This window comes from Odocoileus virginianus, chromosome 4 (genome assembly GCF_023699985.2).
Source record: "Odocoileus virginianus isolate 20LAN1187 ecotype Illinois chromosome 4, Ovbor_1.2, whole genome shotgun sequence".
In the NCBI taxonomy this organism is placed as follows: Eukaryota; Metazoa; Chordata; class Mammalia; order Artiodactyla; family Cervidae; genus Odocoileus; species Odocoileus virginianus.
In genome coordinates, this window is record NC_069677.1 from 13,413,241 (window position 1) to 13,439,004 (window position 25,764).

General features: G+C 39.4%; 2 protein-coding genes across 3 annotated transcripts in view; both read right to left on the reverse strand.

Annotated features, from left to right (window-relative positions):
- Window positions 1-108: 108 nt before the first annotated feature.
- Window positions 109-9,752, reverse strand: TM4SF19 (transmembrane 4 L six family member 19). Of its 2 annotated transcripts, XM_020889648.2 has the most exons (7): window positions 9,369-9,749; window positions 6,415-6,496; window positions 4,866-5,067; window positions 4,387-4,464; window positions 2,283-2,452; window positions 1,848-2,031; window positions 109-646 (listed from the first exon to the last, which is right to left on the reverse strand). In XM_020889648.2, the coding sequence occupies exons 3-6, from the start codon at window positions 5,043-5,045 to the stop codon at window positions 1,851-1,853; spliced, it is 609 nt and encodes a 202-aa protein (XP_020745307.1). In that variant the 5' UTR covers window positions 5,046-5,067; window positions 6,415-6,496; window positions 9,369-9,749; the 3' UTR covers window positions 109-646; window positions 1,848-1,850. The 2 variants fall into 2 exon arrangements, with proteins under 2 accessions (XP_020745307.1, XP_020745306.1); XM_020889647.2 differs by having other exon boundaries at window positions 109-2,031; window positions 9,369-9,752.
- Window positions 9,753-16,754: 7,002 nt separating this feature from the next.
- The window catches only part of UBXN7 (UBX domain protein 7), a 59,590-nt gene continuing 50,580 nt past the window's right edge, over window positions 16,755-25,764 (reverse strand). Inside the window, exon 11 of the mRNA XM_020889646.2 lies at window positions 16,755-25,069. Within this exon, the coding sequence (XP_020745305.1) occupies window positions 24,908-25,069 (162 nt within the window). The 3' untranslated portion in view covers window positions 16,755-24,907. The remainder of the gene's footprint in view (window positions 25,070-25,764) is intronic.

Below are 25,764 nucleotides of genomic sequence, written 5' to 3' on the forward strand. Positions count from 1 at the left end.
TGGTCTCTGTCTTTGTGTGACTTATTTCACTTAGGTCCATCTATGTTGTCACAAATGGCAATATTTCTTTTTTTTATGTCTGAAGAATATTCCATTGCATGTGTGTACTATAACTTCTTTATCCATTTATCTATTTATTTATTATTTGGTTGTGCTGGGTTTTTGTTGCTCTGTGGGCTTTTCTCTAGTTGCGATGAGTGGGGTCTACTCTTTAATTGCAGTGTGCTGGCTTCTTATTGTGGTCCTTCTCTTATTGCAGAGCATGGACTCCAGGGCACCTGGGCTTCAGTAGTGGCAGCACATGGGCTCAATAGTTGGGGCTCCCAGGCTCTAGAGCACAGGCTCAATAGTTGTGCTGATGAACTTAGATGCTCCTGGGCATGTGGAATCTTCCAGGACTAGGGGTCAAACCCATGTCTCCTGCATTTGCCAGCGGATTCTTTACCAGACTCCAGGGCACCTGGGCTTCAGTAGTGGCAGCACATGGGCTCAATAGTTGGGGCTCCCAGGCTCTAGAGCACAGGCTCAATAGTTGTGCTGATGAACTTAGATGCTCCTGGGCATGTGGAATCTTCCAGGACTAGGGGTCAAACCCATGTCTCCTGCATTTGCCAGCGGATTCTTTACCACTGAGCCCTCCATTCACCTGTTGATAGAGACACTTAAATTGTTTCCATGTCTTGACTATTGAAAATAATGCTGCAACAAACATGAGGGTGCAGATATCTTTTTGAATTAGTATTACTTTTTGCTTCAGATAAATACCCAAAAGTGGAATTTCTGGATCATGTGGTAGTCCTTTTTTTAATTTTTTGAGGAACCTCCATACTGTTTTCCATAGTGGTTACACCAGTTTACATTCACATCAACAGGGCATGAGTTCTTTTTTCTCCACATCCTCACTAACATTTGTTCTTTCTTTCCTTTTTGATAATAGCCATTCTAACAGATATAAGGTGATATCTCATTATGGTTTGCATTTGCATTTCCCTGATGATTAGTAATATTAAGCATCTTTTCATGTACTTGTTGTCTCATCCTCTTCTTATAAGGATGCCAGTCTTACTGGATTAGGGTCCCACTCTTATGACCCCATCTAACCGAAGTTAAGGCTTAGTAGGGCTTCCCTGGGGGCTCATTCGGTAAAGAATTTGCCTGCAATGCAGGAGACCTGGGTTTGATCCCTGGGTTGGGAAGATCCCCTGGAGGGGGGCATGGCAATCCACTCCAGTATTCTTGCCTGGAGAATCCCCATGGACAGAGGAACCTGGAAGGCTACAGTCCATGGGGTCACAGAGAGTTGGACATGGCTGAGCATCTTTCACTCACTCAGCCTGAGTTAGCTTCTTAAAGGTCCTATCTCCAAAGTCACATTGAAGGCTAGAGCGTCAACCTATGAATTTGGGAGCCACAAAATTCAGTCTTATTAATAAGCTAGTGAACTTGAATTTGGAAGGTAGGGGCTCCGGTACTGACTTTTCCTGAACCTAATTAAGTGCTTTTGGGTGGCAAGTCCACTATCCTCTAGGAGCCTCAACTTCATCTCTAACATGTGGCCAGTTTTACAGAGCTGTTGAGAAGCTGAAATGAGATCATGGCTGGAGGACATTTCATGGACTATAAGTTCCTACACAATAATAATGATTTAACTATTTCTTCTATTAGTATATCATCTTGTAGTAATTGATTTTAAATGCATTGTATCAGTCAATATATATGCAAGGAATCATTGTTATTATTACCACATGACTTCCTAAAGGGAAATTTGTTTATAATTCGTACCCTCTCTTGCAGGAAAGGTTCAAGGCAGCACATGATGAAAACACTTATGTATGAGAGGGCATTACCTGTCACTTCTCACAGAGGCTGCAGAAAAGGCCCAGGAAGCTGTTGATGAAATGAATGACCACCAGGAGAATCTGGAGGAGGCTGATGCACAGAAGGGTGGAGAAGAAGCACACGTGCCAAATGACAGCTTTAGAAGGCTCCAGGCAGACAGAGTTCCAGAGTGAATGGTCATACAAATAATTCCTGTCCCCAAAAATAAGGAGGCCAGGGGTTGGAATAAGTAAGAAAAGTCCAAGCAACCTCAATAGAAACCTGGGTTCACCCTCAGCTCAGGTCGTAGGATTAGACTTTTGAGGGTGACTCTTTTTGTATTTGCAATTTTCTAAGAATCAGAGAAGCAGGATGCTAGAGTGCATGACCAAAAGGGGTTTGTAGCCCATGTGTGTGTCTTTCTCTTTCCGAAAAACTGCAAATCCAAGTTTCCATCCATTTACCTGTTATGCAGTTCTTTGAATGGGTAACCATGTTCCCAAGCCTGTGTCTGATTGAAGGGTGAGACATCAAACATGCAAAAAGGACCATCTTTCAGGGCTACTCCAGAAGTGATAAAGCAAATGAAGGCTCCAAGCAAAGCCAGGCCACTTGACAACAGAGCGGTAAGCATCTACACAAGAAGAGAAGAAACAGTGAGCCTGAGATGGGGTCATGACTTGGTGACTAGGTGACTTGTGGGGCGATCTGGACAAGTCTCACTTCTCTGGTGCTCAGGCTTTCCCCAGTCATGGGGATAATTTTACCCACAGCACCTCCTTGAAAACATAACCATGGTAGGGTTGGTTGACAAGGGGTCACTGAGTAGAACCAGAAAGGGGTGGGAAAGAAGGAACAGGAGGGGGGAGGGGGAGACCCTGACACCTGGACCAGGCAGCAGGCTCAGCCTGACAACAGGCTCTTCAGAGCTTCTCAGCAGATTGGCATCAAAAATTGTACACTCAGGCTGTAGTCATTCAGTCTCTGGCTTAAGGGTCAGACTGGTTATCCAAGCCCCACTCCAACCCTTTTAAGGGAAGGCTATATTTTTTCAAAAGTTCCAAGCTGCCATCCATGATTCCTCTCTTTCTCTAATCAAGGAAGGAAGGGAGGAAGAGGGAGAAGAAAGGAAAGGAGGGAGGGAGGGAGACAGAGACAGAGAGACGGGGAGACCAAGTCAGAGCTTACACTCTGAAATGACTTGAGTTCTATCATGGTACTTTTCTAGTCTGTGCACCACTCATTTCCCTCCCAAAAGATAGTAACATGTTTATTTCCTTGGCAGGATTCTAACTTCCAAATTGGTTTCTTTCTCAGAGTACTAGATTTTCTTTCACCTTCCAAAAGAACATATGTTAAAAGTTTAAATAAAACATATATATGTGTGTGTATACACACACACACACACACACACACACACACATATACAGAAACCATATATAGTTTTTATATAGAATCATAGAGTCATTTTCCCACTGATGTCAAGCTGGTTTAAAACTCAGGAGGGGCCAAAGAAAGGTGCATACTAAGTTTTGACTCTTAAATTAAAAGATTCAAGATGAATTAGTCTGACATAAGCCTAGGATGGTGGTTCTGGAAATATGGTCCCTGTCCTAGCAACATCATATCACCTGGAAACTTGTTAGAAATGCAAATTCTCCTCCCCCCAACCCAGTCCTATGGAGTCAGAAACACTCAGGGTGGGGGGTGCCAGCAATCTGTGTTTCAGCACAGCCTGCAGGGATTCCAATGCACGCATTCAAGTCTAAGGGCCACTTGCCTAGGGGAAAACCAGACATGACTGAGAACAGATAGTGAATGAGATATATGGGTGTTTATATTTAATTCTTTAACATGTAGTTCTAAGTCAGTGGGGTTCCCAACATGTGGGTTGTAGATATCAAAGCAGACTGTAGATTTACTGTAAAAAGGACACAGATTCATGTGTCTGAGGCTGAATGAGCAATACACCATATACACTTATGTACTGAGATATTTCAAATATATATAGATGCTGCTATAATTAATAAAGTGCACATTTATTCTGGGCCTCAGTTTCATTTTCTGTGAAATGGAGACGTTAGACTAGAATCTAGTCATCAGATCTCTGGAGAGACTTTCAGCTCTAAAAAAAATTAAAATAGCCAGGAAATTTTCTGTCAATGACACATGACTACAAAGAACATAATTCATGTCCGTATTGTTCAACAGGCTAAAACTAATAATAAGAACAGGTCATATATAACTGAATCACTTTGCTGTGCAGTAGAAATTAACAGGACATTGTAAATAACCATACTTCAATAAAATAAATTTTAAAAGAACAATTCCCCACAAATGTGTAGACATTCATGGTTCATTAACACTCCCTGGACTTGATTCTCTTTAACTCATTTTAACAGAAGGACCTCAGGTTCAGAAACCCTGCCCAAGAGCTTAGGACTTTTAAGAAGTATGGTCAGAACCTGACTTCATACCCCAAAACTGAAATTGCCTCATCACTCTGCCTCTAAAGTTGTAGAATGTGGGGACATTCTAGCTCTTAGAAGAGTAGAATTGGGTTCTTACCCTACAGCAGGGCCCAATCTTACTGAAACAGCCATATCTCCAGCCCATCAGGGAGATGAGGGTAGCTGCAATGAGCACCTAGGAGAAGAGGGATGTGTGTTAAGAAGAGATTAGGTAATTTACATCTCTAACTGCCACCTAAGAAACAGAGTGGTTGGACATCTCACCTGGACTTAGTTATCCTGTATTTCCCAGAGGGTTTGGCTTTGACTGTCAGGACCCAATTTTGAATGACTAGCCTGATATGAATCAATGGGCGGCAGCATTCACACCCAGCCTACCTAGTCCAAAATCCAGCAAACTTTGATCAGTCTTCCTAGGGTCTTCTATCCCTTGGAGTTGCTATAGATTCACAATCAGTTTGTTAGTTCAAACTTGTTTTCAAGAAATTACAAAACTCCTTCCCTCACCCCAACTTCGTTGCTCCACTCCTGGGGGACACTTTGGGAATTCACACTCAGGGAACCCTGGACACTTACCATGAGGCCTCCTCCCCAGAGCCCAGAGCCCAGCATGGCATGCCTGCCAATGAGGCCCCTCAACAGGTAGGTCACATCCCAGTTAGGAAACAGGAGCAGTGTGTTGGCCACAGCAGCAAACAGGGCTGTAGTCCCGAGGCTCAGCCCCAGAATGCGGGAGCAGGTCCGTGAGCATGCCATCACACAGGGAGAGGACAGTGTCCTGGAACCAACGGAAGGAGGGTCATGTAGCTCTGTTACTGGGACTGACAGGTAGGGGAAACCCTCAGAGCACAGGGCAGGGTGTCATCCTCTTGCTTTAAAAGTTGTCATTTTCAAGGTGTCCACTGTCACTACTTTCCTTCAACATTGTACAGGGGATCTTTTCCAGTGCAATAAGAAAATAAAAAGCAACAAAAGCCACAGATACGAAAGAAAGAAGTAAGAATGTCATTAGTCACAGGTAACATGATTATCTGCATGGAAAATTATAAGGAATCTATTAAAAAGTTACTAGAATGAATAGGTGAGTTTAGCAAGGTTACCAAATAAAAAATTAAATACACAAAAATCAATTGTATTTCTATATATAAGCAGTGATAAATTATAAAATTTAAAAGAATATTTACAATAGCATAAAATATTAATAGAAAACACAGATAAATTTAATAAAATCTGTGCAAGACCTGTACACTAAAAATTATAAAACATTGCTGAGAAAAAGAAAACCCAAATAAATGCCGAGATATAACATGTTCACGAACCAAAAGACTCAATATCAATGTAACCTTAGTCAAAATCCTACTAGAGTTTTGTTGTAGAAATTGGCAAGCTGAATCTAAATTTACATGGAAAAGCAAAGAACCTAGATTTTTCAAAACAATTTTGTAAAAAAGAACAAAGTTGGAGGACTTATATCATGTGATTTTAAGACAAATAAAGTGATAGTAATCCCACAGTGAAGTAATGGTGTACACAGACATATGGACCACTGGGACAGACTGGAGAATTCAGAAATAGAGTTATACACATACGATCAAATGATTTTTGAAAAAATATTTTAGTGGGAAAAGGAGAGTCTCTTCAACAAATGATCCTGGAATAATCCATATGTAAAACAAAAATATGTATTTTGCCTATTACTGGAAACCTTTTTCAACATTTAACTTGAACTGGACCATGGATCTAAAACCTAATTCAAATTTTACCAAAAAAAAAAAAAAAATGGAGAAAATCATTGGGATTTTGAATTAGATAAAGAATTTATTAGATAGAATACAAAAAGTACAATCTATAAAAAGTGAAAAACGACTTCAAAATTAAAAATTTTTGCTCTTCAAAACTACCATTCAGGGGAGTTCCCTGGTGGCCTAGTGGTTAAGGATTCTGAGCTTTCACTTCTGTGGCCTGGGTTCAATCCCTGGTCAAGGTACTGAGACTCCTCCACAAGCCATGCGGCATGGCCAAAATCCCCCCAAAACAAAAACACAATAAGCTACTGATACATGCAACAACATCGATGAATCTCAAAGGCATCATGCTAAATGAATGAAGCCAGAAAACTACTCACTGTATGATTCTGTTTATATGGACTTCTAGAAAAGGCAGAACTATAGTCTAGTGATGAGAAGTGGATCAGTGGTTGCCAGGTCCTGGGAACAAAAGAGGGGATTAATATAAGGGACACAAGGAAACTTTTTGAGGTGACAAAAATGTTCTATATCCATATTCTGGTGAATACCACAACTACATATATTGACAAAACTCACCAAATTACTCTTAAAATTTGTGAATTTTATATTTCAATTATATATCAATAAAATTGATTAAAAATTAAAATGTTGTGTCCAGATAGGTTGAAAAATGCCTCCTCTACACCGTTACTTTTAGCCATTTCTCCCTTTTAAGTTTTCGCTGATCTGTGAACTTTTTATGTATATGAATTAGAATAGAACTAGTAGTATTTGGTAGACTCAGGTCAGTGTGAATCTGAAAAAACCTATACCATGACATCTCCAAGAAGTGGTTTGTTGCCACTTTGCAATTCAGTTACATGTCTGTCTCAACTTAAGGCTCTTGACACTCCTCTCCTAACAGACAACTTTGCCCAAATTCAGAAAATATGTGTGGATCAGAGTCTCCACCCCAATCTCTCTTTTACATATAAACATATAACTAAATATATAATATTTCAGAATTAAAGAATTAAGCATAATGTATGCTTAATATTTGCCCTTACTAGTTGTGTGGAATAATTGAACAACATCCATGTAAACACATCTGGTTTATAAAATGGATCCTTGCCACTAAGAAATATTACTATCATCTTCCAGTACTTCCTGTGAAGGACTATCCTAAATTTTAATTTTATCATACCTTTTTTAAAACGGTTTTACAAATTATGAACTTAATTAAAAATAACCAAACCACCTTAATTAGCCTAGGATTTTTTATTTGTCCAGACTTCATCTTTTATAGAGACTGGTGTCAGACACAGCACTGAGAAGGCCATTTGGGTGGGGCTGAAGGGGTGGGGTGTTCTTGTGCTGTCAGCCCCCACCTCTCACATTCCCCAGCCTCCACAGTCCTTGGTGATCTTTACTTCCCCTAATCTCAGAGCCCAAACATCTCAGCAGCTCCTCCCAGCTGGGAATTTCCCAATGCAATTGCTAATATTTTATTGGGATGAGTTGCCTTCACCATGTGCCCTCTCCACTGGGTTTTTGCTCTGTAAGCCATGTTTCTCACAGTGAGTAAAATAACTTGTCCGTGATGAAAGCAAGTTCAGATCTCTGTGGAGGGGGCGGGGGGGGGGCACACGTTGGAGCAGTTGGGGGTAGGATGTGGAGGAACAGTGGCCCTTTCCCCAGAGATACAAGGGGCCTAGAGGGAAGGGGGGTCACCAGGGATCTGGAGGGATGGCGTGTCCCTTCCCCTACGCCATCCCCTAGCGGACCACCACAGAGCCATCTTTTCCTGAAGTAGTCCTCCAAGCTGATATGGTACCAGCTATTTCCTCTCCAGGTTTGTGGTCAGGAGACAGGGCACCTGTAAAGTAACAACTCCTCACCCCCAACAGCTTGTGATGCAGCCTCCCGCCGGGCTCTCAGTATGTGTCTCTAATCCAGGGTGAACTAACCAATCCAGGCTGTTAGCAAGTTAACCTACGCACCTCCCAGATGACTGACATTTGGTTAGGGGCCCAAGAAAGGACTGGTGTGTGGCTGGACTTGGAGGCATGCTCTTTGGCTGGGAGAAACTTCTGTTCAGGAATGCCTTCAGCTGCCTTTGAATCATTCCAGCTATGAGTAGTAAGGCCTGTCTAGACATAGATCACTGACATGGACAAATCCCTAATCTCTTCCATGGCCTTATTTCCAATCTGGAGTTTTAGAAGGGAAACTAGGGGCTTCCCCGGTGGTCCAGTGGCTCAGACCTCGCGCTACCAATGAAGGGGACCCAGGTTCCATCTCTGATCAGGGAACTAGACCCCACAGGCCAACTGAAAATATCCCTCATGCCACAAGGAAGATCAAAGGTCCCACGTGCTGCAACTAAGACCCGGTGCAGCTAAATAAATAAATAAGGAAAAGGAAAAGATATGAACATGCAGAGGAAAACTAAATTGAGCATGGCCTTTAGGATGAGTGGGATTCAGAGGATCCTGGATGTCCTACTTCTCTGCTAAAAGCACTTGTGCTGCTGCTGCGTCTCACAGGGCAGTGGCTCAGTTTGAATTTCACTTCCTCCCTCTGACTTTGTTCCTCTAGAAATCACAATATTTTTAGAGATGCTTCCACAAATGTAAGCCAGGAGATTAGCAAAGAGTTTGGCTAATTTGATATGTGAAGAGACAAGCTGGGTCATAAGGTAAAACTTTACAACCAGTCTCTAGGTGAGACCCTGATCTAAACTGAGATCTGGAGTAAGTGAACAACTCATTAACTAGATGTCTGGGTAACAGTTTTAAGTGATCAGTTAAGTCATATAGAAGAGCTTGTAAATTCTTTGTGTCTCTAGATCTACCTTATTACTTAGCCAGCCTTTTTATCATTCTTTCATCAGTCAAATATTACATTAAGTGACCAGTCTGCCAAGGTACTATTCACACTGGTGAACCAGAGACAGCCTCTTCTCTTGACTAACTTAAAGTCTGTGGGGACACTAACCAGGCAATGGGCAAGTACTGCGCAGAACTGTCCAACTGAAGGTGTGATGGAAGCACCAGAGGATTGCCTGATCCTGCCTGCAGACGCAACGCAGAGCCTCCTGGAGGAAGTGCTATCCAAGCTAAAACTTGACAACAAGGTATTAGATGGGCAAAGTTGGGAAGGGAAAAGTATTCTAAGCATGTGTAAAGGTCTGAAGTTGATAGACTGAGGCAAAGAGATGTTAAATTGCCTGAAGTCACACAGAGCTTAGCGGCTGAGGCAGGTATCCTCTGGTTAGAAGTTCGTGCTCTTGAAGGCTAGACCAAACTATTAGCTGGCCACCCCCTCATTGGCCCCTTTCATTTCTGCTTACCTGCTTCCAGTGGCAAGAATCAGGATGAGAGAGAGAGAACCTGGAAAAGGGCTCCGTGTTCAGAGTGGGCTTAAACTCCTGTGGCCTCAGCTGGGACTCCTGCAGGGTTGGACTGCAGGCTGTTCTTTCAGGACTCCTACAGAGGGGCAGGGAGGCACTGTTTATATGTGGAGGTCACCCAGGCGGGTGCATGGTGTGGAGACATGCCCCCACAACACTGCCTACAGGTCTCCATAAAGGAAGCTTTCCTCTTCCTGAAGAGCCTTCTCCTGATGACCCACCCTCTGCTCATTTTCATGTGACACTAAGAAAGGAACCAGGAGGCATGGCCTCGTGAGCTAAAATATCTTAGTGAGTCAGAGGATGGTACCCGTGAGAAATATCTTAGCTTCCCCTCTTTCCCAAGCGGCAACAGTGTTTCACACACTATCTGCCCATATTTGTTTCACTCTCTGCAAAGTTTGGGCTCTTTGAAAAAAACAGCACCAAGCAGGGCAGCCATCAGTTTTTTCCTTATCACCTTCCATACTTTGCTCTTTGCTGTGCTTCCTTTAATAGCTTTTTAACCTTCCAACTTTCAAGCTCCAGGCCACCATCATCTTGTACCACCATTTTAATAATATAACAGAGTGTTTGCTGTTAGGTAAGCCATTTGGTTCGGAACAGAAATACCTTCTAAAATCTGAATGATATCTGACAGTCTGCCATCAAATCATTTTAATTGCCTAACTATGAAATGTTCTGGTAGCTCAGCGCCTGCAGTGCAGGAGACCCCAGTTTGATTCCTGTCTTGGGAAGATCCCCTAGAGAAGGGATAATCTACCCACTCTGGTTTTCGTGGGCTTCCCTGGTGGCTCAGATGGTAAAGAATATGCCCGCAATGCGGGAGGCCTGGGTTTGATCCCTGGGTTTGGAAGATTCCCTGGAGAAGGGAACAGCTACCCACTCCAGTATTCTTGCCTGGAGAATTCCATGGACAGAGGAGCCTGGTGGGCTACAGTCCATGGTTTCCCAAAGAGTCTGACGGGACTGAATAACTTTCACTTTCTTTCATGAAATGTTCTAACAGACACTGTATGTAAAATCCTTTTGCTGAAATCCAAGAAAAGGAGAGGACTTGCATCTTATGCCGTGAGAGGACTCTTGCCTCTTATTTCTCAAAATAAACTTGTGAGGTAGGTATTTTGTAAATGAGAAACTGAGGCCCAGATTATTATTCAGTGAACTATGCAAGTTCACATAGCTAATAGGTATTTGTAGCAGAAATTGAGACCCATATCTCTTAGATGCCAAAGCACTTTATCAATGACTCCAAGAAGCTAGTTGGAATTTGGGTTAGGGAAAACAAAATCTCAAACATCAATGTGTGGGGCTATAGAGTGTAGCTAGATGACATAGGATCATTTCCCCAAACTCACTCACTGTTACTCTGAGCAAGTCAATTTTCTCTGGACTATAATCTCTTCATATGCATGATGAAGCTAATCTAATACTTATTTTACTTGCTTTAGGTCTGTTGTAAAGATCTAACGAGATAGTTTGTGAATGTGTTTTATAAGGTGAATAATGCTTGTTCTTAATATAAAGTTTTCTGAGTCCTCAGCCTAGTATCTTCTATCGAAATTCAATTCTCTGGGTGACATAAGAATTCACTTGGGCTCTAAATGATTCCCTTTTATCATGAAAATGGAAACTGGATCCTATTTAATGAACTTTCCCAGGGTGGTTTACCAGCTTTTGTGTCAGGCACATATACATCTGCATGCGCAGAAATTTCATAGAAAGCATAGAAAGCTCATATACAGTTTAAGGGAATATTAATAACATAATTTTTCTTCTCATACATATGCACCAAGGGTTTTCTCAGTATTGTTTTCATCATTAGTAGAATCTCTGTGCATTTACTCCAGCCAGTGCATGAATTAATTCATTAATTAAGTGACTCCTGAGTTCCTACTGTGTTCTAAATTCTATGCTAGATTCTGAGTCTACAGAGCAGAGTAAGATACAGCAGCCCCTGCCCTCATGAATCTCAGATGTGGGGGAAGAGGCATATAAATAGCATAGGTAAGTAAAAATGAAGTGGAAAGTGGCAAAGATTTTTTAAACAGGACATGAAAAGCAGGGACCATAAAGAAAAAGACTGATAAATCGAACTTAAAATCTTAAGAACCACTTTTCAAAAGACATTAAGAGAGTGAAAAAGCAAACTACAGATAGGAAAAAACATTCACAATATATATATCTGACAAACGTCTCATGCCTGGAATTATAAAGAATTCCTACAAACCAGTGAAGAAAATGACAAAAACCAGTAAAAACTGGGCAAATGACTTGAGCAGACACTTCTCAAAAAGGATCACCAAATGGCCAATTAGTATATGAAAAGCTCTAACTCATTAAGAAAAGGCAAATTAAAACCACAATGGATACTACCAAACACCTACTGGAATGGCTTAAATTAAAAATATTGGTAAGAATGTGAAGCAATTGGAATGGAACATTGCTGGTGGGAGTGTAAATTAGTATGACCACTTTGGTTAACTGTTTGGCAATATGATTTACCAAATGAAATATTCACCTACACTATGACATAGCAATTCCCATCCTAGGTATTCCCAAAGGAAAATGCTGGAATTTGACTTTAACACCTTAAACTTAAAACTAACCTAAACACCTAAGTTTGGGCTGGTGAGGGCAGTTTAAGTCTTTGTTCCTTTGGGTAAATTTGTGACAAATAATTCAATGATTAATCTTATGAACAAGACCCTTCTTTTAGAAACTATATACTTGCTATAAACAATTATACTAAGGCCAGCTTAGGTCAAATTCTTCATTCCCTTTTGGTAAGACCTTTATGGTCACAGAGTCCTGGTCACTGCCATGATAGAACTAAACATTATCTTTTTGCATATATGTTAATGATATTTGAAGCTGGTTCTATTAGAGGCAGAGGTACTAATTATTCCTTGGTTGGTGATACTTCTACAGAGAAGCAAAGGGGAATCCAGGGAGGGCACAAATTAATGGGGCCTGGGTGGGAAAACTATTTGCCTAATGCCATAAAAGGCTTCCCAAGGCTGAAAGGCTTTTGAAAACAGAATAGATGTCCCATCCTTGATTGGAGGTGGGATTTGAGCAAGGAATAGAGGAAGCTGAGAAGATGCAATTCACTGGTAGAAGGAAAAAGGAAAAGACTACAATCAGGCCAGTCTTTCCCAAATAAGAGTGACAGATTCATCAGCGTCCTTGTGGGTGGGTATCAGCCTCCACTGACAGCTGACTAAATAAGGAAGCACATTTTCCTTCATTGGAGAGGGAAAAAAAAAAGGAAGATAAGAAATGTTGAAAGAGTTGCCATTTATACCAGTTCACTGAAGAGGAAGTTTGGGGTTTTTCCCCTTTTTTTCTTCATTAGTATAAAAATGTAACAAATACTCAAATTAACCTTCCATCTCCAACACCACACTGAAACTGTTCTTAGTCTCCAATGATTTCTTGTCTATTGAACACGTGACCCTAGACAGAGTTAGACAGTTGGCGACTAGATGCTTCTTGAACATTCTCACTTTTGGCTCACTTGACAGTTCACTCTGGTGTTTCTCCTCCTTCACGGGTCACACAGCCTAGACTGCGCCTCTTCATGTTGGTAGTCTCTAGGCCTGGGTTCTGGGCCATCTTCTCTTTCTCCCTAGTGACCTCATTCTTTCTCATGGTTCTAAACTTCATCTGTAACGCTGATGATTTCTAAAATCTCTTCAGTTCGGTTCACCTCTCCTCAAGCATCAGAATCATGTGTTCAACATGCTGTACTACACCTGCACTTGGAAGTGCCACAGTGAACACATCCAAAATGATTTTTCCACAAAATCTGCTTGATCCACCAGTCTTTCTGTCTCAGGAATGACATCCCTACCTACCCACTGCCCTGAATATTGTCAAAGCTGTATATTGTCACCCTGCTTATTTAACTTATATGCAGAGTACATCATGAGAAATGCTGGGCTGGAGGAAGCACAAGCTGGAATCAAGATTGCCAGGAGAAATATCAATAACCTCAGATATGCAAATGATACCACCCTTATGGCAGAAAGTGAGGAAGAACTAAAGAGCCTCTTGAAGAGAGTGAAAAAGTTGGCTTAAAGCTCAACATTCAGAAAACTAAGATCATGGCATCCAGTCCCATCACTTCATGGCAGATAGATGGGGAAACAGTGGACACAGTGGCTGGCTTTATTTTTCTGAGCTCCAAAATCACTGCAGATGTTGACTGCAGCCATGAAATTAAAAGACACTTGCTCCTTGGAAGGAAAGTTATGACCAACCTAGACAGCATATTAAAAAGCACAGACATTACTTTGCCAACAAATATCCATCTAGTCAAGGTTATGGTTTTTCCAGTGGCTATGTATGGATGTGACAGCTGGACTATAGAGAAGGCTGAGCACCAAAGAATTAATGGTTTTGAACTGTGGTGTTGGAGAAGACTCCTGACAGTCCCCCTTGGACTACAAGGAGATCCAACCAGTCCATCCTAAAGGAGATCAGTACTGGATGTTCATTGGAGAGACTGATGCTGAAGCTGAAACTCCAATACTCTGGCCACCTGATGAGAAGAGCTGACTCGTTTGAAAAGACTCTTCCAACAACACAAGAGAAGACTCTACACATGGACATCACCAGATGGTCAACACCGAAATCAGATTGATTATATTCTTTGCAGCCAAAGATGGAGAAGCTCTATACAGTCAGCAAAAATAAGACCAAGAGCTGACTGTGACTCAGATCATGAACCCCTTATTGCCAAATTCAGACTGAAATTGAAGAAAGTGGAAAAAGCTACTAGACCATTCAGGTATGACCTAAATCAAATCCCTTATGACTATACATTAGAAGTGAGAAATAGATTTAAGGGACTAGATCTCATAGAGTGCCTGAAGAACTATGGACGGAGGTTCATGACATTGTACAGGAGACAGGAATCAAGACCATCCCCAAGAAAAAGAAATGCAAAAAAGCAAAATGGCTGTCTGAGGAGGCCTTATAAATAGCTGTGAAAAGAAGGGAAGTGAAAAGCAAAGGAGAAAAAGAAAGATATACCCATTTGAATGCAGAGTTCCAAAGAAGAGATAAGAAAGCCTTCCTCAGCGATCAATGCAAAAAAATAGAGGAAAACAATAGAATGGGAAAGACTAGAGATTTATTCAAGAAAATTAGAGATACCAAGGGAACATTTCATGCAAAGATGGGCTCAATAAAGGACAAAAATGGTAGGGACCTAACCGAAGCAGAAGATATTAAGAAGAGGTGGCAAGAATACACAGAAGAACTGTACAAAAAAGATCTTCACGACCCAGATAATCACCATGGTGTGATCACTCACCTAGAGTTAGGTATCCTGGAATGTTAAGTCAAGTGGGCCATCACTACAAGCAAAGCTAGTGGAGGTGATGGAATTCCAGTTGAGCTATTTCAAATCCTGAAAGATGATGCTGTGAAGTGCTGTACTTAATATGCCATCAAATTTGGAAAACTCAGCAGTGGTCACAGGACTGGAAAATGTCAGTTTTCACTCCAATCCCAAAGAAAGGCAATCCCAAAGAAGGCTCAAACCACTGCACAATTGCACTCATCTCACACGCTAGTAAAGTGATGCTTAAAATTCTCGAAGTCAGGCTTCAGCATTACGTGAACCATGAACTTCCTGATGTTCAAGCTGGTTTTAGAAAAGGCAGAGGAACCAGAGATCAAAATGCCAATATTTGCTGGATCATCAAAAAAGCAAGAGTTCCAGAAAAACATCTATTTCTGCTTTATTGACTATGCAAAAGTCTTTGACTGTGTGGATCACAATAAACTGTGGAAAATTCTGAAAGAGATGGGAATACTAGACCACCTGACCTGCCTCTTGAGAAATCTGTATGCAGGTCAGGAAGCAACAGTTAGAACTAGACATGGAACAATAGACTTGTTCCAAAGAGGAAAAGGAGTATGTCAAGGCTGTATATTGTCACCCTGCTTATTTAACTTATATGCAGAGTACATCATGAGAAATGCTGGGCTGGAGGAAGCACAAGCTGGAATCAAGACTGCCAGGAGAAATATCAATAACCTCAGATATGCAGATGACACCAACCTTATGGCAGAAAGGGAAGAACTGAAGAGCCTCTTGAGGAAAGTGAAAGAGAGTGAAAAAGTTGGCTTAAAGCTCACCATTTAGAAAACTAAGATCAGTGCATCCAGTCCTATCACTTCATGGCAGATAGATGGGGAAACAGTGGAAACAGCAGCTGACTTTAACTTTTCTGGGCTCCAAAATCACTGCCGATGGTGATTGCAGCCATGAAATTAAAAGACGCTTACTCCTTGGAAGGAAGTTATGACCAAACTAGACAGCATATTAAAAAGCAGTGACATTAGTTTACCAATAAAGGTGCATGTAGTCAAGGCTATGGTTTTTCCAGTGGTCATGTATGAATGTGAGAGTTAGACTATAAAGAAGGCTGAGAGCTGAAGAATTGATGCTTTTGACCTGTAGTGTTGGAGAAGACTCTTGAGAGTCCCTTGGACTGCAAGGAGATCCAACCAGTCCAAACTAAAGGAGATCAGTCCTGGGTGTTCATTGGAAGGACTGATGTTGAAGCTGAAACTCCAATACTTTGGTCACCTGATGAAAAGAGCTGACTCTTTGGAAAAGACCCTGATGCTGGGAAAGATTGAGGGCAGGAGAAGGGGACGACTGAGGTTGAGATGGTTGGACGGCATCACCGACTCGATGGACACTGTTTGGGTGGACTCCGGGAGTTGGTGATGGACAGGGAGGCTTGGCGTGCTATGGTTCATGGGGTCGCAAAAAGTTGGACATGAATGAGCGACTGAACTGAACTGATGCTGGGAAAGATTGAGGGCAGGAGAAGGGGACAATAGAGGATGAGATGGTTGGATGGCATCACCGACTTGATGGACATGGGTTTGGGTGGACTCCAGGAGTTGGTGATGGACAGGGAGGCCTGGCGTGCTGCAGTTCATGGGGTCACAAAGAGTCAGACACGACTGAGCAACTGAACTACTGTGACGTATTCATTGGACTGCCAACGTCAAATATAGAACCTTACTTTCCTTACAAGGCTAGCCAACCCAACAATTTCATGAACAGTTCAGCCAATGTTCATAGAGCTTTTATCATGAATGTTCAACATACAACTAAGGGTAGAGAAGAAGCTAACAAACATCACCCTTGATAATGGAATGACAAACTAACCTTTGTCAGTCAACACTAGTGTCCTCAACATGAGAACATGAGGGCAAGCAAACCTGAATTATACTAACAAAAGTATCAACAGTACCCAGTCTTACCTCACAAAAACAATAAAGCAAAAAAACTAATACTGAAAAGTTTTTGATTTTATTTCCAAGATCAAATATTACAACAGGACATTTACATGTATTTATAAAAAAATGCAGCAGTTGAATTTATAGATCAGAGGTTTCCTTGAGTTTGGTCCCTCTCTCAGCACAGTGAGCTGATGTCTTTGAAAGACTCCCCTCCCTCCCCCACCCCAAATGTCCCACCGCCCCCTCCCCAATTCAAGTTGCAGTATCAATATAAAGTAACTGGGTACAACACAGCAAGAATATTCACAATTTGGTACAGCCAAAACCAGAGGATCACCAAGAGAAAGATCCTCATTTTAGAAATTATTTACCTATAGACTATGTGTATCTATAGATATATCACACCCAGTTATTTAAGATTTCCCTGGTTTTAGAGCAAGTGGAAGTTCCATTGAGTCTTAGCCAGCAGTTACAGCTCTGCTTTATCTAACAGCACGTTTTTCTCCTGCTACAAGTGTATATTTTCTATGGTCTCCTTATGTCTTCAAATTTAAGGCTTTCCCTAGCACCTTTATTATCTCTTACTAGATATACAGGAGGGTCTTTCAAGTGTCTTGAACAAAAAAATTTAGTGGATGATCCTGTTGTCCCTTTCTCACTGGTCCCAAAGCCTTCTCCCCACTCTTGAGAACTGCAGAAACAAATGATCTCTCCTAGCACCATGGGATTAAAGCCCTGAAAATTGAGAACTATATGTTATGTGCATTTTAGGGAGCACTTGCCAGAAACACTACAATAGGAGCACTGTCTCTGTCCATTACCTTCTTGGATTCAATAACCAAATTATAGTACAGATTAAATTTAGAGCTTGCCCTGCATTAAGAATGCAAATCTCACTGAGACCACCACTTTATCCAGAATAAGTTGAGTATACAAACATCCCAGGGAATTTCTAAATACCGTTAGAAACTGCTTGAGAACACTAAAGCAAATACCCTAAGTTGACTTCACTCAAGTCCCCAACCCACCCCCGTCCCTATCCCCAAATTCCATTCCTTGATTAACTTCTCCGAATAAGATGGGAAGTGAGGTTTGGAAAATGACATGAAAAATGCTGAAAAAACACAATAGTGAGTGAGGACACCAGAATTGGACATTCCAGATGATTCAAAACGCAGTTAAAACTGAACTCATACAAAGCATGCAGAGAAGCCTACAAACACTCCTGAGAGTTTCCATGGAACAATCAATACCTACTTTCTTTCTTAAAGGGTTAAAATAATAATAAAGACACCAGATGCTTAGAAGCTGTTAACAATCAAAAGGAAAACCGTTCTAAAAAAAAAAAAAAAGATTCTTAAAGGAGTGAATAAAATTATTTCTAAGATTCATGCCAAAGCTTGGCTGGAAGCCCCTCAAAATCCAAGTATCATATTAGCATCAACTGGTACTCATTTCTCTACAACTAAGACTAGAGGATTATCTCACAGCTTTACTGTCTGTCTCCCAGCAAGTTTTAAATAGTCTTTCCAAATCTAAGGGACAAACCTAGGAAAGGAACAAGGCCCAAGTCCCCAAATAGGTAAGATAAACAGCCACTACAAGCTTACTACTAATTAGTTGAAATGTGGAGGTCACATACTACTTTCATTCTAATTAGCAGGTAAGAGGGGATTTTCTGGTGGCAGTGGTCACTCCATCAGAGGTTTAACTTACAGGGCAGTAAATTATCAAAAAGCTACTGTTAAGAGCATATGATTAGTGTCAAAAACCTATTTATATTTTGAATCACACCATTTATTGATATTTTTCATTATTAAGAACACAGAAGCTTGAGAAAAGCATACTATAAAACCATTTTGTTGAAAACAGAAAGATATCCAACTGAGCATCAACATTCCAATGTCATTAACTTGAATATGTCCTGGTGACACATACTAGAGTCAGCGACCTTGACAGAAGAAAATAAAAATAAAAATAAAGCAGAATGGCAGGGAATGGTTTCAGATCAAGAATTTCTCTCCCTTATCAGTTAAGATGTCCATATTGAGTCTAAGAATAAAACAAACAGAAAAGACTTTAAGGAGGGGAGAATTCAATTCCAAGTCGGAATTTATCTAATGATTTGAAATGTTTACCATTTTATCTACCATGTCTAATAAATGAGTGATTCATGGTGGCCAAGTTAGATTAATAATTTCTTTCAATGGAGATAAAATTTTTCTTACATTAAGTAGAGCTTATTCATCCAATCTATAAACCCAAGTGACTTTATAAGGGATACAAAATCTTAGGGCATTTTGATCTCTGTAGAGGAAACACTATTAAGCAAACAACAAAAACTTGTTGTTTGGTGCAACAGAATTAAGTACAGCAAGGCAAATGTCCATATTTATAGATTAACATGTGATTGTTCTCAGGCAAAATACTACCATCAGTATTTATATCTCTAATCCTACAAGTAAGTCTGGTTATCTTTTGAAAATGCTTTACAGAAATACTAAATTATGTTTTATTAAGGTAGTTCATATTAGATTGCTCAACTCTATTTTGAGATCATATGTCAAAGAAAAGCCTGTACCAAAACTATTATGTTTATGAGAAAGACTGAGATTCTAAGCAATACAACAGCATTCCATAAGCTAAAGAAGAGGGAAGGGTGTTATGGACTAGCTATTCTATATTTGGAGTAAGGATTCTTAGAGAGAGAAAGAGAGTTATAAAAAATGATGCTTGCCTCAAATTCTTTCCTGGTATATTAATTTATAAAAAATGAAAAGTTATTAAAAGTCAGAAATTGAATTTCTTAAACATCCAATTTCATTAAAAATCATGACATTTTCTGAGAATAGATGTCAAAAATCAAGAACAGAATGGAAACATAAAAGAGAAAGTTGTATTAAAAGATTTTCTAATTAAGGGTCTCATTACACTCAATAATTTAATCACACGATCACTTCATGGGAAAACTACCAAGGTCATCATAATCTCTACTAAAAAAAAGGCTAAGATTCTAATCTGTCTCTCTAGCAGGACTGACACATAGGTGAATCAAAGACTGAAGCAGCCATCACTGAAATATAGAATTTCGACATATCAGGAGAAATCACCACACTGCCTTGGTGTTCTCTGTTGGTTATTTTCAGTACGACAGAACATTTTTACCACTAGTCTAAAATGTATACAGTGCAATACTAAGTTTCATGGCAAGACAGTAAGTAAAATGCTAAGCAAGGCAAATAAATGAAGTTAAATATTCATAGTACACAGCTGTCCTTAAGTGGCCTTTTCATCAAGGCTTATGTTTACTGGAAAACCGCTATGTTCACCAGAAGGGTGGGTTCTTCTTACTCTCATTTAATTTTACACAAGACTTTACTTACTCATCAACCTCCATTTCATGATTTACTATTGAGTAATACTTCTGAGTACTATTTACTCTCTCTCTGGCTCTAAATGAAAGAGATCCAGAAAGACAGAATGACACCATGGAGATACACTCTATGCGATAAGAAATATTTTAAAAAGTCAATCTAATTTGATCCTGAAAAACTTGTTTCTGTCAAAACCAAGTGAATTCTACAATTTACACAAATCAATTTCCCAACAACTGCTTAGTCAGTAAACTGCTTTGTTTAAGCAAACATACAGAATTAAATTTAACTCTGGCTGTCAGTGAAATAACTGGTTATTATTACATTTTAGTTACACTCAACACTGATTAGGAAAACAGCATTAAGTTTTAATTAAAAGTAATGAATTCTGTTTAAAGGATCATTAGTAAACCTGAAACTATTATACTCTCCTTCTGGAGATTTCAATCATCACAGTATGGGTAGATCAAGTTACTGGACAAATGAAACCTGAACACAGGGGAAAAAGCAAGAACTGATTAACAAGAGTACTTTTAATTACTCTAGGGATAACATATAAATAGAAGGAAGAGACTCAGAGCATTAAATTTTGGAGTGGAGAGGATTCAGAGATAGTATAATTCAGTGGTCTACAATCTGTGGGTTCCCAGAGTCTCTGGAAAGGATCTGCAATTCCACATGCACACCTAAGGAATTAAGGATTTTAATACTTAACCCCACAACTCCCCACCACTGCCGGATTTTAACACTACAAGCCCTTTTACTTGAACAGACTAAGAACTATTGATCTAGTCCAATTCTCAACAGAGAATTAGAAGCACAGATGTAACCCAAGTATACTTTATACCTAATATAGTGCCCCTTCTGCATATAATACATTTAATGTGTACCTGGGAAGAGAAATTAAATCTTCCCTTTCCAGTAGGAAGTGGCTCCCTCTGGTATTTTCCTAAATGTCCAAATGAGATCCCTGCTGGCTTAAATCTTTAATCCTGGGATCAATAATTCTTTCCTAGTTATGCCTTATTGTTAAATGTCACACCCTAAATCTAGCAGTTTCAAAAGCTGGTACTAAAGAATACAGGGGAATCAAAAGAAAATGTGAGCAAGTGTTTGCCACTTTTCAGTTTTATTTCCCTAAATAAAACTTACACTATTCTTTACCTTTTCTAAACTTCTACTATAATTATGGTTCAGACTCAGGAAAGTAAGCGTTTACATGTTCTATTATCTCATGTGTAGTGTGTCTCTCCAACTGGATAAAACAGGCAGGAAGCAGATCTTAGATTAAGATTTTTCCAACTTTGATTAAGGACTCAAATAACTGTTAACTTACAGAGTCAAGGAAGTAGAATTTTATAGAAGATTTGAAAATACACAGAATGTTCAACAATCTAATATAGATGGGATATAGAAAAGATAATTCTATCTTTGCTGAAAAATAGTAAAAAAAAAAAAAAAGTTGATAAAATTCTTTTTTATCCTTTCCATTTTTTCTTGGCAAATAGTGCCATAGTTATTTTCCTTTCACATTTTCATCAGTGCATCATTTTTAAAGAACAATTAGTAATCAGCCCCTGAAAATAATGGTGTAAATAAGACTATATAGGCATAGTACAAATCTCACGAGCTTTAAGGAAACAAAACCAAAAAACTTACAGAGCCAAACAATGAGAAGATAACCTTTTGAACAAATTGATTTCTGTTGGAGACCACAGCACGGGAGTGAAAAAAAAGCATGAATGCCAACTCTGATTTTGCCACTTACTAGCTATGACATCCTGAACAAGTTCTCTAAACTTCAATTTTTTTCCTTATCTATAAAATGGGGGAAATATGCATTTTGTGGAGTTCTTAGGGAGACTAAAGGAGAAAATGCACATGAAATACGTAGTATTTGTTAGTTACTCAAAATTACTTTCCTGTTCTTCCCCTGTTTGGCTATTCTCTTCTCTGGTCCCTTCATAAATCAAATTCAAATGATTTCCTGTTACTTTCCTCCCTACTAATTTTCATTTCATCTCCCTATATTTGTCTTCTGTCATTTAGTCTCATCAAACTCTATCTTGTTCTTTTCCTTCCTACCTTTTAAGGTCTCTTTCAAGCTATTTCCTATACCTAAGAGGAGTGACTATTTTTACCTAATCTTACTAACTTCATTTTATCTATTCAATAAAACCTCTCTTCCAAAGAGCTACGGAATTTGCAGAGGAAATAAGACTTACTAATAAAAGTGGATTAAGTTCTTGCACAAAGCACAATCCATACTCTTCCTGTGTACAATTCCATAATGCCTTCCTTGTGGGCTTGTATACCAAACCCAGGATAATTACACTCCTGCCTCAAAATAAAATCCTCTACATCTTGAACTCTAAAAACCCCTGTTTTATTTAAGTTGGATCAATATCTCATGCCCCATCTCTTTGATATGCTTACTTGTATCACTTTGATGTGGTCATCTCATAGCAATCAAAGTTGAAAAAGTTACTTTAGTTTCTTGTATGTGGATATGCCAGAGCTGAGCTTATCAGAAAGAACTACATCTTATCATTAATGAACATGTTGTCTTAAGGTTTCTAGATATGTTTTACAAAGAGAAACTAGTAGGTAAAAGAATGAAACAGAATCCTATGGGGAAAATTCTTGACTTCATATTTTTAACAGATTTGGACTTTAGCTGTGACTCTGCTGAGAGTGGAGACAGGTGCCATCACAGCACCAAAGCTGAGCATAACATCACCTCTTACCCTGTGCCTCCCTGAATTTTCAGATTTTTGACCTTGTCTATGACCAATAGTTTTTTTACCCCCTAATGCACCTTTGTATATAGCTCTGTTCTTCAGATAGCAAGTATATTATCCAAGTTCAGAGAAATAATTGAGGAATTAACATGAAAACCATGCTTCCTCAATGAATCAGAAGCTGCTAGTTAGCCTCGAAAGCCTATGAAAATACACCAAAGTGGTATTACTCAGTCACCAATCTAAAGAGAGAACTTTGACTCAAGGTATAAATGAAATTGTAATTATATAAATATATTTATAAATATTTATACAATTATATACTTATACATAAGCACTTACACAGACTTAGAAAAAAATGTAAGAACATCAATTCAAAAGGACTCACTGAAGAATAAACAGAATTTTCCATGATTTCCTTGAGGACATACATAACTCATTCTTTAGGGAGGGTCCCTCAAAGTCCAACCATTAGAAACCGTATTCTCTAATTGTGTACTAGCAACACACAAGCATCTTTTTTCTTTTTTTTTAAATCCCCCAGTTGCCAGGAGAGTGATCTTAAAGTAGATGGGAACCTAAAGGTCTCTGAGTAATAGCAATTTATTTTCCTCAAGTAGAAGAATCAATCAATCTAAATCCCAATCAACAAAATAGGTTCACTCTGTATTATGATTTTATAACAAGTTAAAAGTTCTGATTTTGCCACCAGAATTACTGCTACCCGTTCAGAGGACTCTAAAGCTCAAAATAAGAACTGAGCATAATGTGAAGCTGGTAAGTCTAATCGTATTAAATAGATTCAAGATGACCTCTTCTAAATAATACTGAAAAAAGCGCTCACCAACTACAATTTGAATGTGGCTTTTGTTGGCAGAAAAAACCCACACCCGAAAATTACAGGTAATCTTCCCCACTTCCGTTACTAAATGTTGTCTTATGAACTGATTTTAAGGGTCCTCCCCTTAGAACTAAGTTTTCAGTTTTGATACCTTTTGTAAAAAACTGCATGAGGAATTAAGCTCATTCAATCACCAGAGCTTTTCAGAGACAGTTCCAACCAACAGTAAAAGATAAATCATTATTTCTAACCAAAGGAACATGGTTAGCAACTCTCAGCTGCATCTTCTTCTTTTTCCCCTAGGGCATACATTAAGTATGCCTTAAAGCACATAGGACAATCAATAACCATAGTGGTTACAACTACAAGCTATTGTACTCATGATTACTTAACAGCTGCCTTCCTATAGATCACTTGTGGACCCAAACAATGGAAGGGCCAAAGGAACTAATATGCTGTACTGGCAAAAACAGCAAGTACCTTCCTATCCTAGTCATCACAATGTGCTCACAAAATGTCCATCCCAAGATTAGCAGGATCAAGATAGTTTTATAGAGTAATAACGAAGAAAGCTGTCTCAGGCTAGGATACTGAAAGTCACTCCATGCTACTCATCCCAATTTAACACTCTTTCTGTCAATAACACATATCATGGAAATAATTCTAGATGGGAGTTCTTTGAGAAAAACATTAAATATAATGAGCAGTAATTATAAAGGATGCTTTTTCCATGTAAACAAAAGCCTGGGCACTTTGTTATGTGGTATTTCCTACATGAACAACAAAACAAAACATGTGTTAGAGAATTTCTTCTCCCTACTAAAAAAGGGCTTACAAAACAGAGAGGCTGTTCTTACTCTGAATCTAGCCATTCCTTTACCAAAGGAGTCTGAGGAGTAACATTTCATTTGATCCCCTAAAAGTGCTGTGTAAGAGACCACTTATTGGAACACACATTTCCTGCTGCCAGTACTAGGAGGTCTTATCCTAACACTTCCATTTGGTCACCAGATTAGGTTAAGAAAGAGAGAGAAAAGTAGGAAAAGGAAGAAAATGGGAGAGGAGGGAAAAAAAGGGGGAAGGTGAGGCTGATTACAGGAGAGAACAAGAAACAGAAAAGAAGGCAGGTGACTTGCTTGCCCAACTTTGGCTCTATGGTCCTATGAGCCAAAATGCATACTCAGTGACATGGTATCTCACAGAAAAAGGGAAAAAAAGGGGTAAGCTGAGAGAGGTCAGGCCGTGGTGTTAATTTCTTTCCTGTACAAAGACAGTCTCTTGAGGACAAAGGCCTGCCTCCTGTAATGTAATATCATAGTCCAGATGAGAGAGTTTCCTCCGAGGGAAGTTGGTGAGAAGTTCAAAACGTTCATTTGGATATCCTTTAGACTGGACGTGCTTCACCAAAGCCTATGAAAAACAAAGAGAAAAGACAAAGTTGTTAAATGAAAACAAAAGACAGACCATAATGAAGAATTAAAAAATGTTAATATTCATTTTTATATCAGATAAGATTAAGTTTAAGTTATAAAAACTGAAGCTTACTCTTGTAGAAGTGGCAATATAACACTTTGCATGGGGAGATAATAAACCTGTACTCAATAATTAATAGCCAGTAAATGACATTGAATGTTCAGGGTTATTACTGTCTCACCAATAAACAAACCCAATTTCTGTTTATAAGATTATTATCCTCATTTTTAAACATTTCGGTAGTTTTCCTTCCTTCTATTTATCAGGGAAGATATGTCCTTCATCCTATCTTGTCAGTTGTGCACTGAATCCTTTCTTGCCTTCTCAGAAGCCATGCCACCACCACAAACCATTCTTTCACATGTATCTTCAACATCTTTTCTACAGATGCTTCCCATCAGATTTAAACATGCTTAGTCTCTCCTTCAATCATGTTTCTCCCTCTGACTGCTGTTCCCACTCTAGATTCAAAACCAATCTTCTCAAAAAAGTGGTCTACACTTGTATTCATTGTTTCATTTCCCATTCCTTTCCAATTACTAGACTAGGGAGACATTCTAGGTATTAACACCAGAGGCCAGAGGCTGCCTGCATTTGTCACAGTCTTCAAGAGTCTTTTTTTTTTTTTTTCC

Excerpts from the sequence above, each read along its gene's own strand:
- TM4SF19 (XM_020889647.2), bottom strand. The coding sequence starts at position 5,045 with ATGGCATGCTCACGGACCTGCTCCCGCATTCTGGGGCTGAGCCTCGGG. Across the intron at positions 4,465-4,865 it reads TCTGGGGAGGAGGCCTCATG|GTGCTCATTGCAGCTACCCT; the intron begins GTAAGTGTCCAG and ends CTCTTCTCCTAG. Across the intron at positions 2,032-2,282 it reads TTCAAAGAACTGCATAACAG|GAATTATTTGTATGACCATT; the intron begins GTAAATGGATGG and ends TTTTGGGGACAG.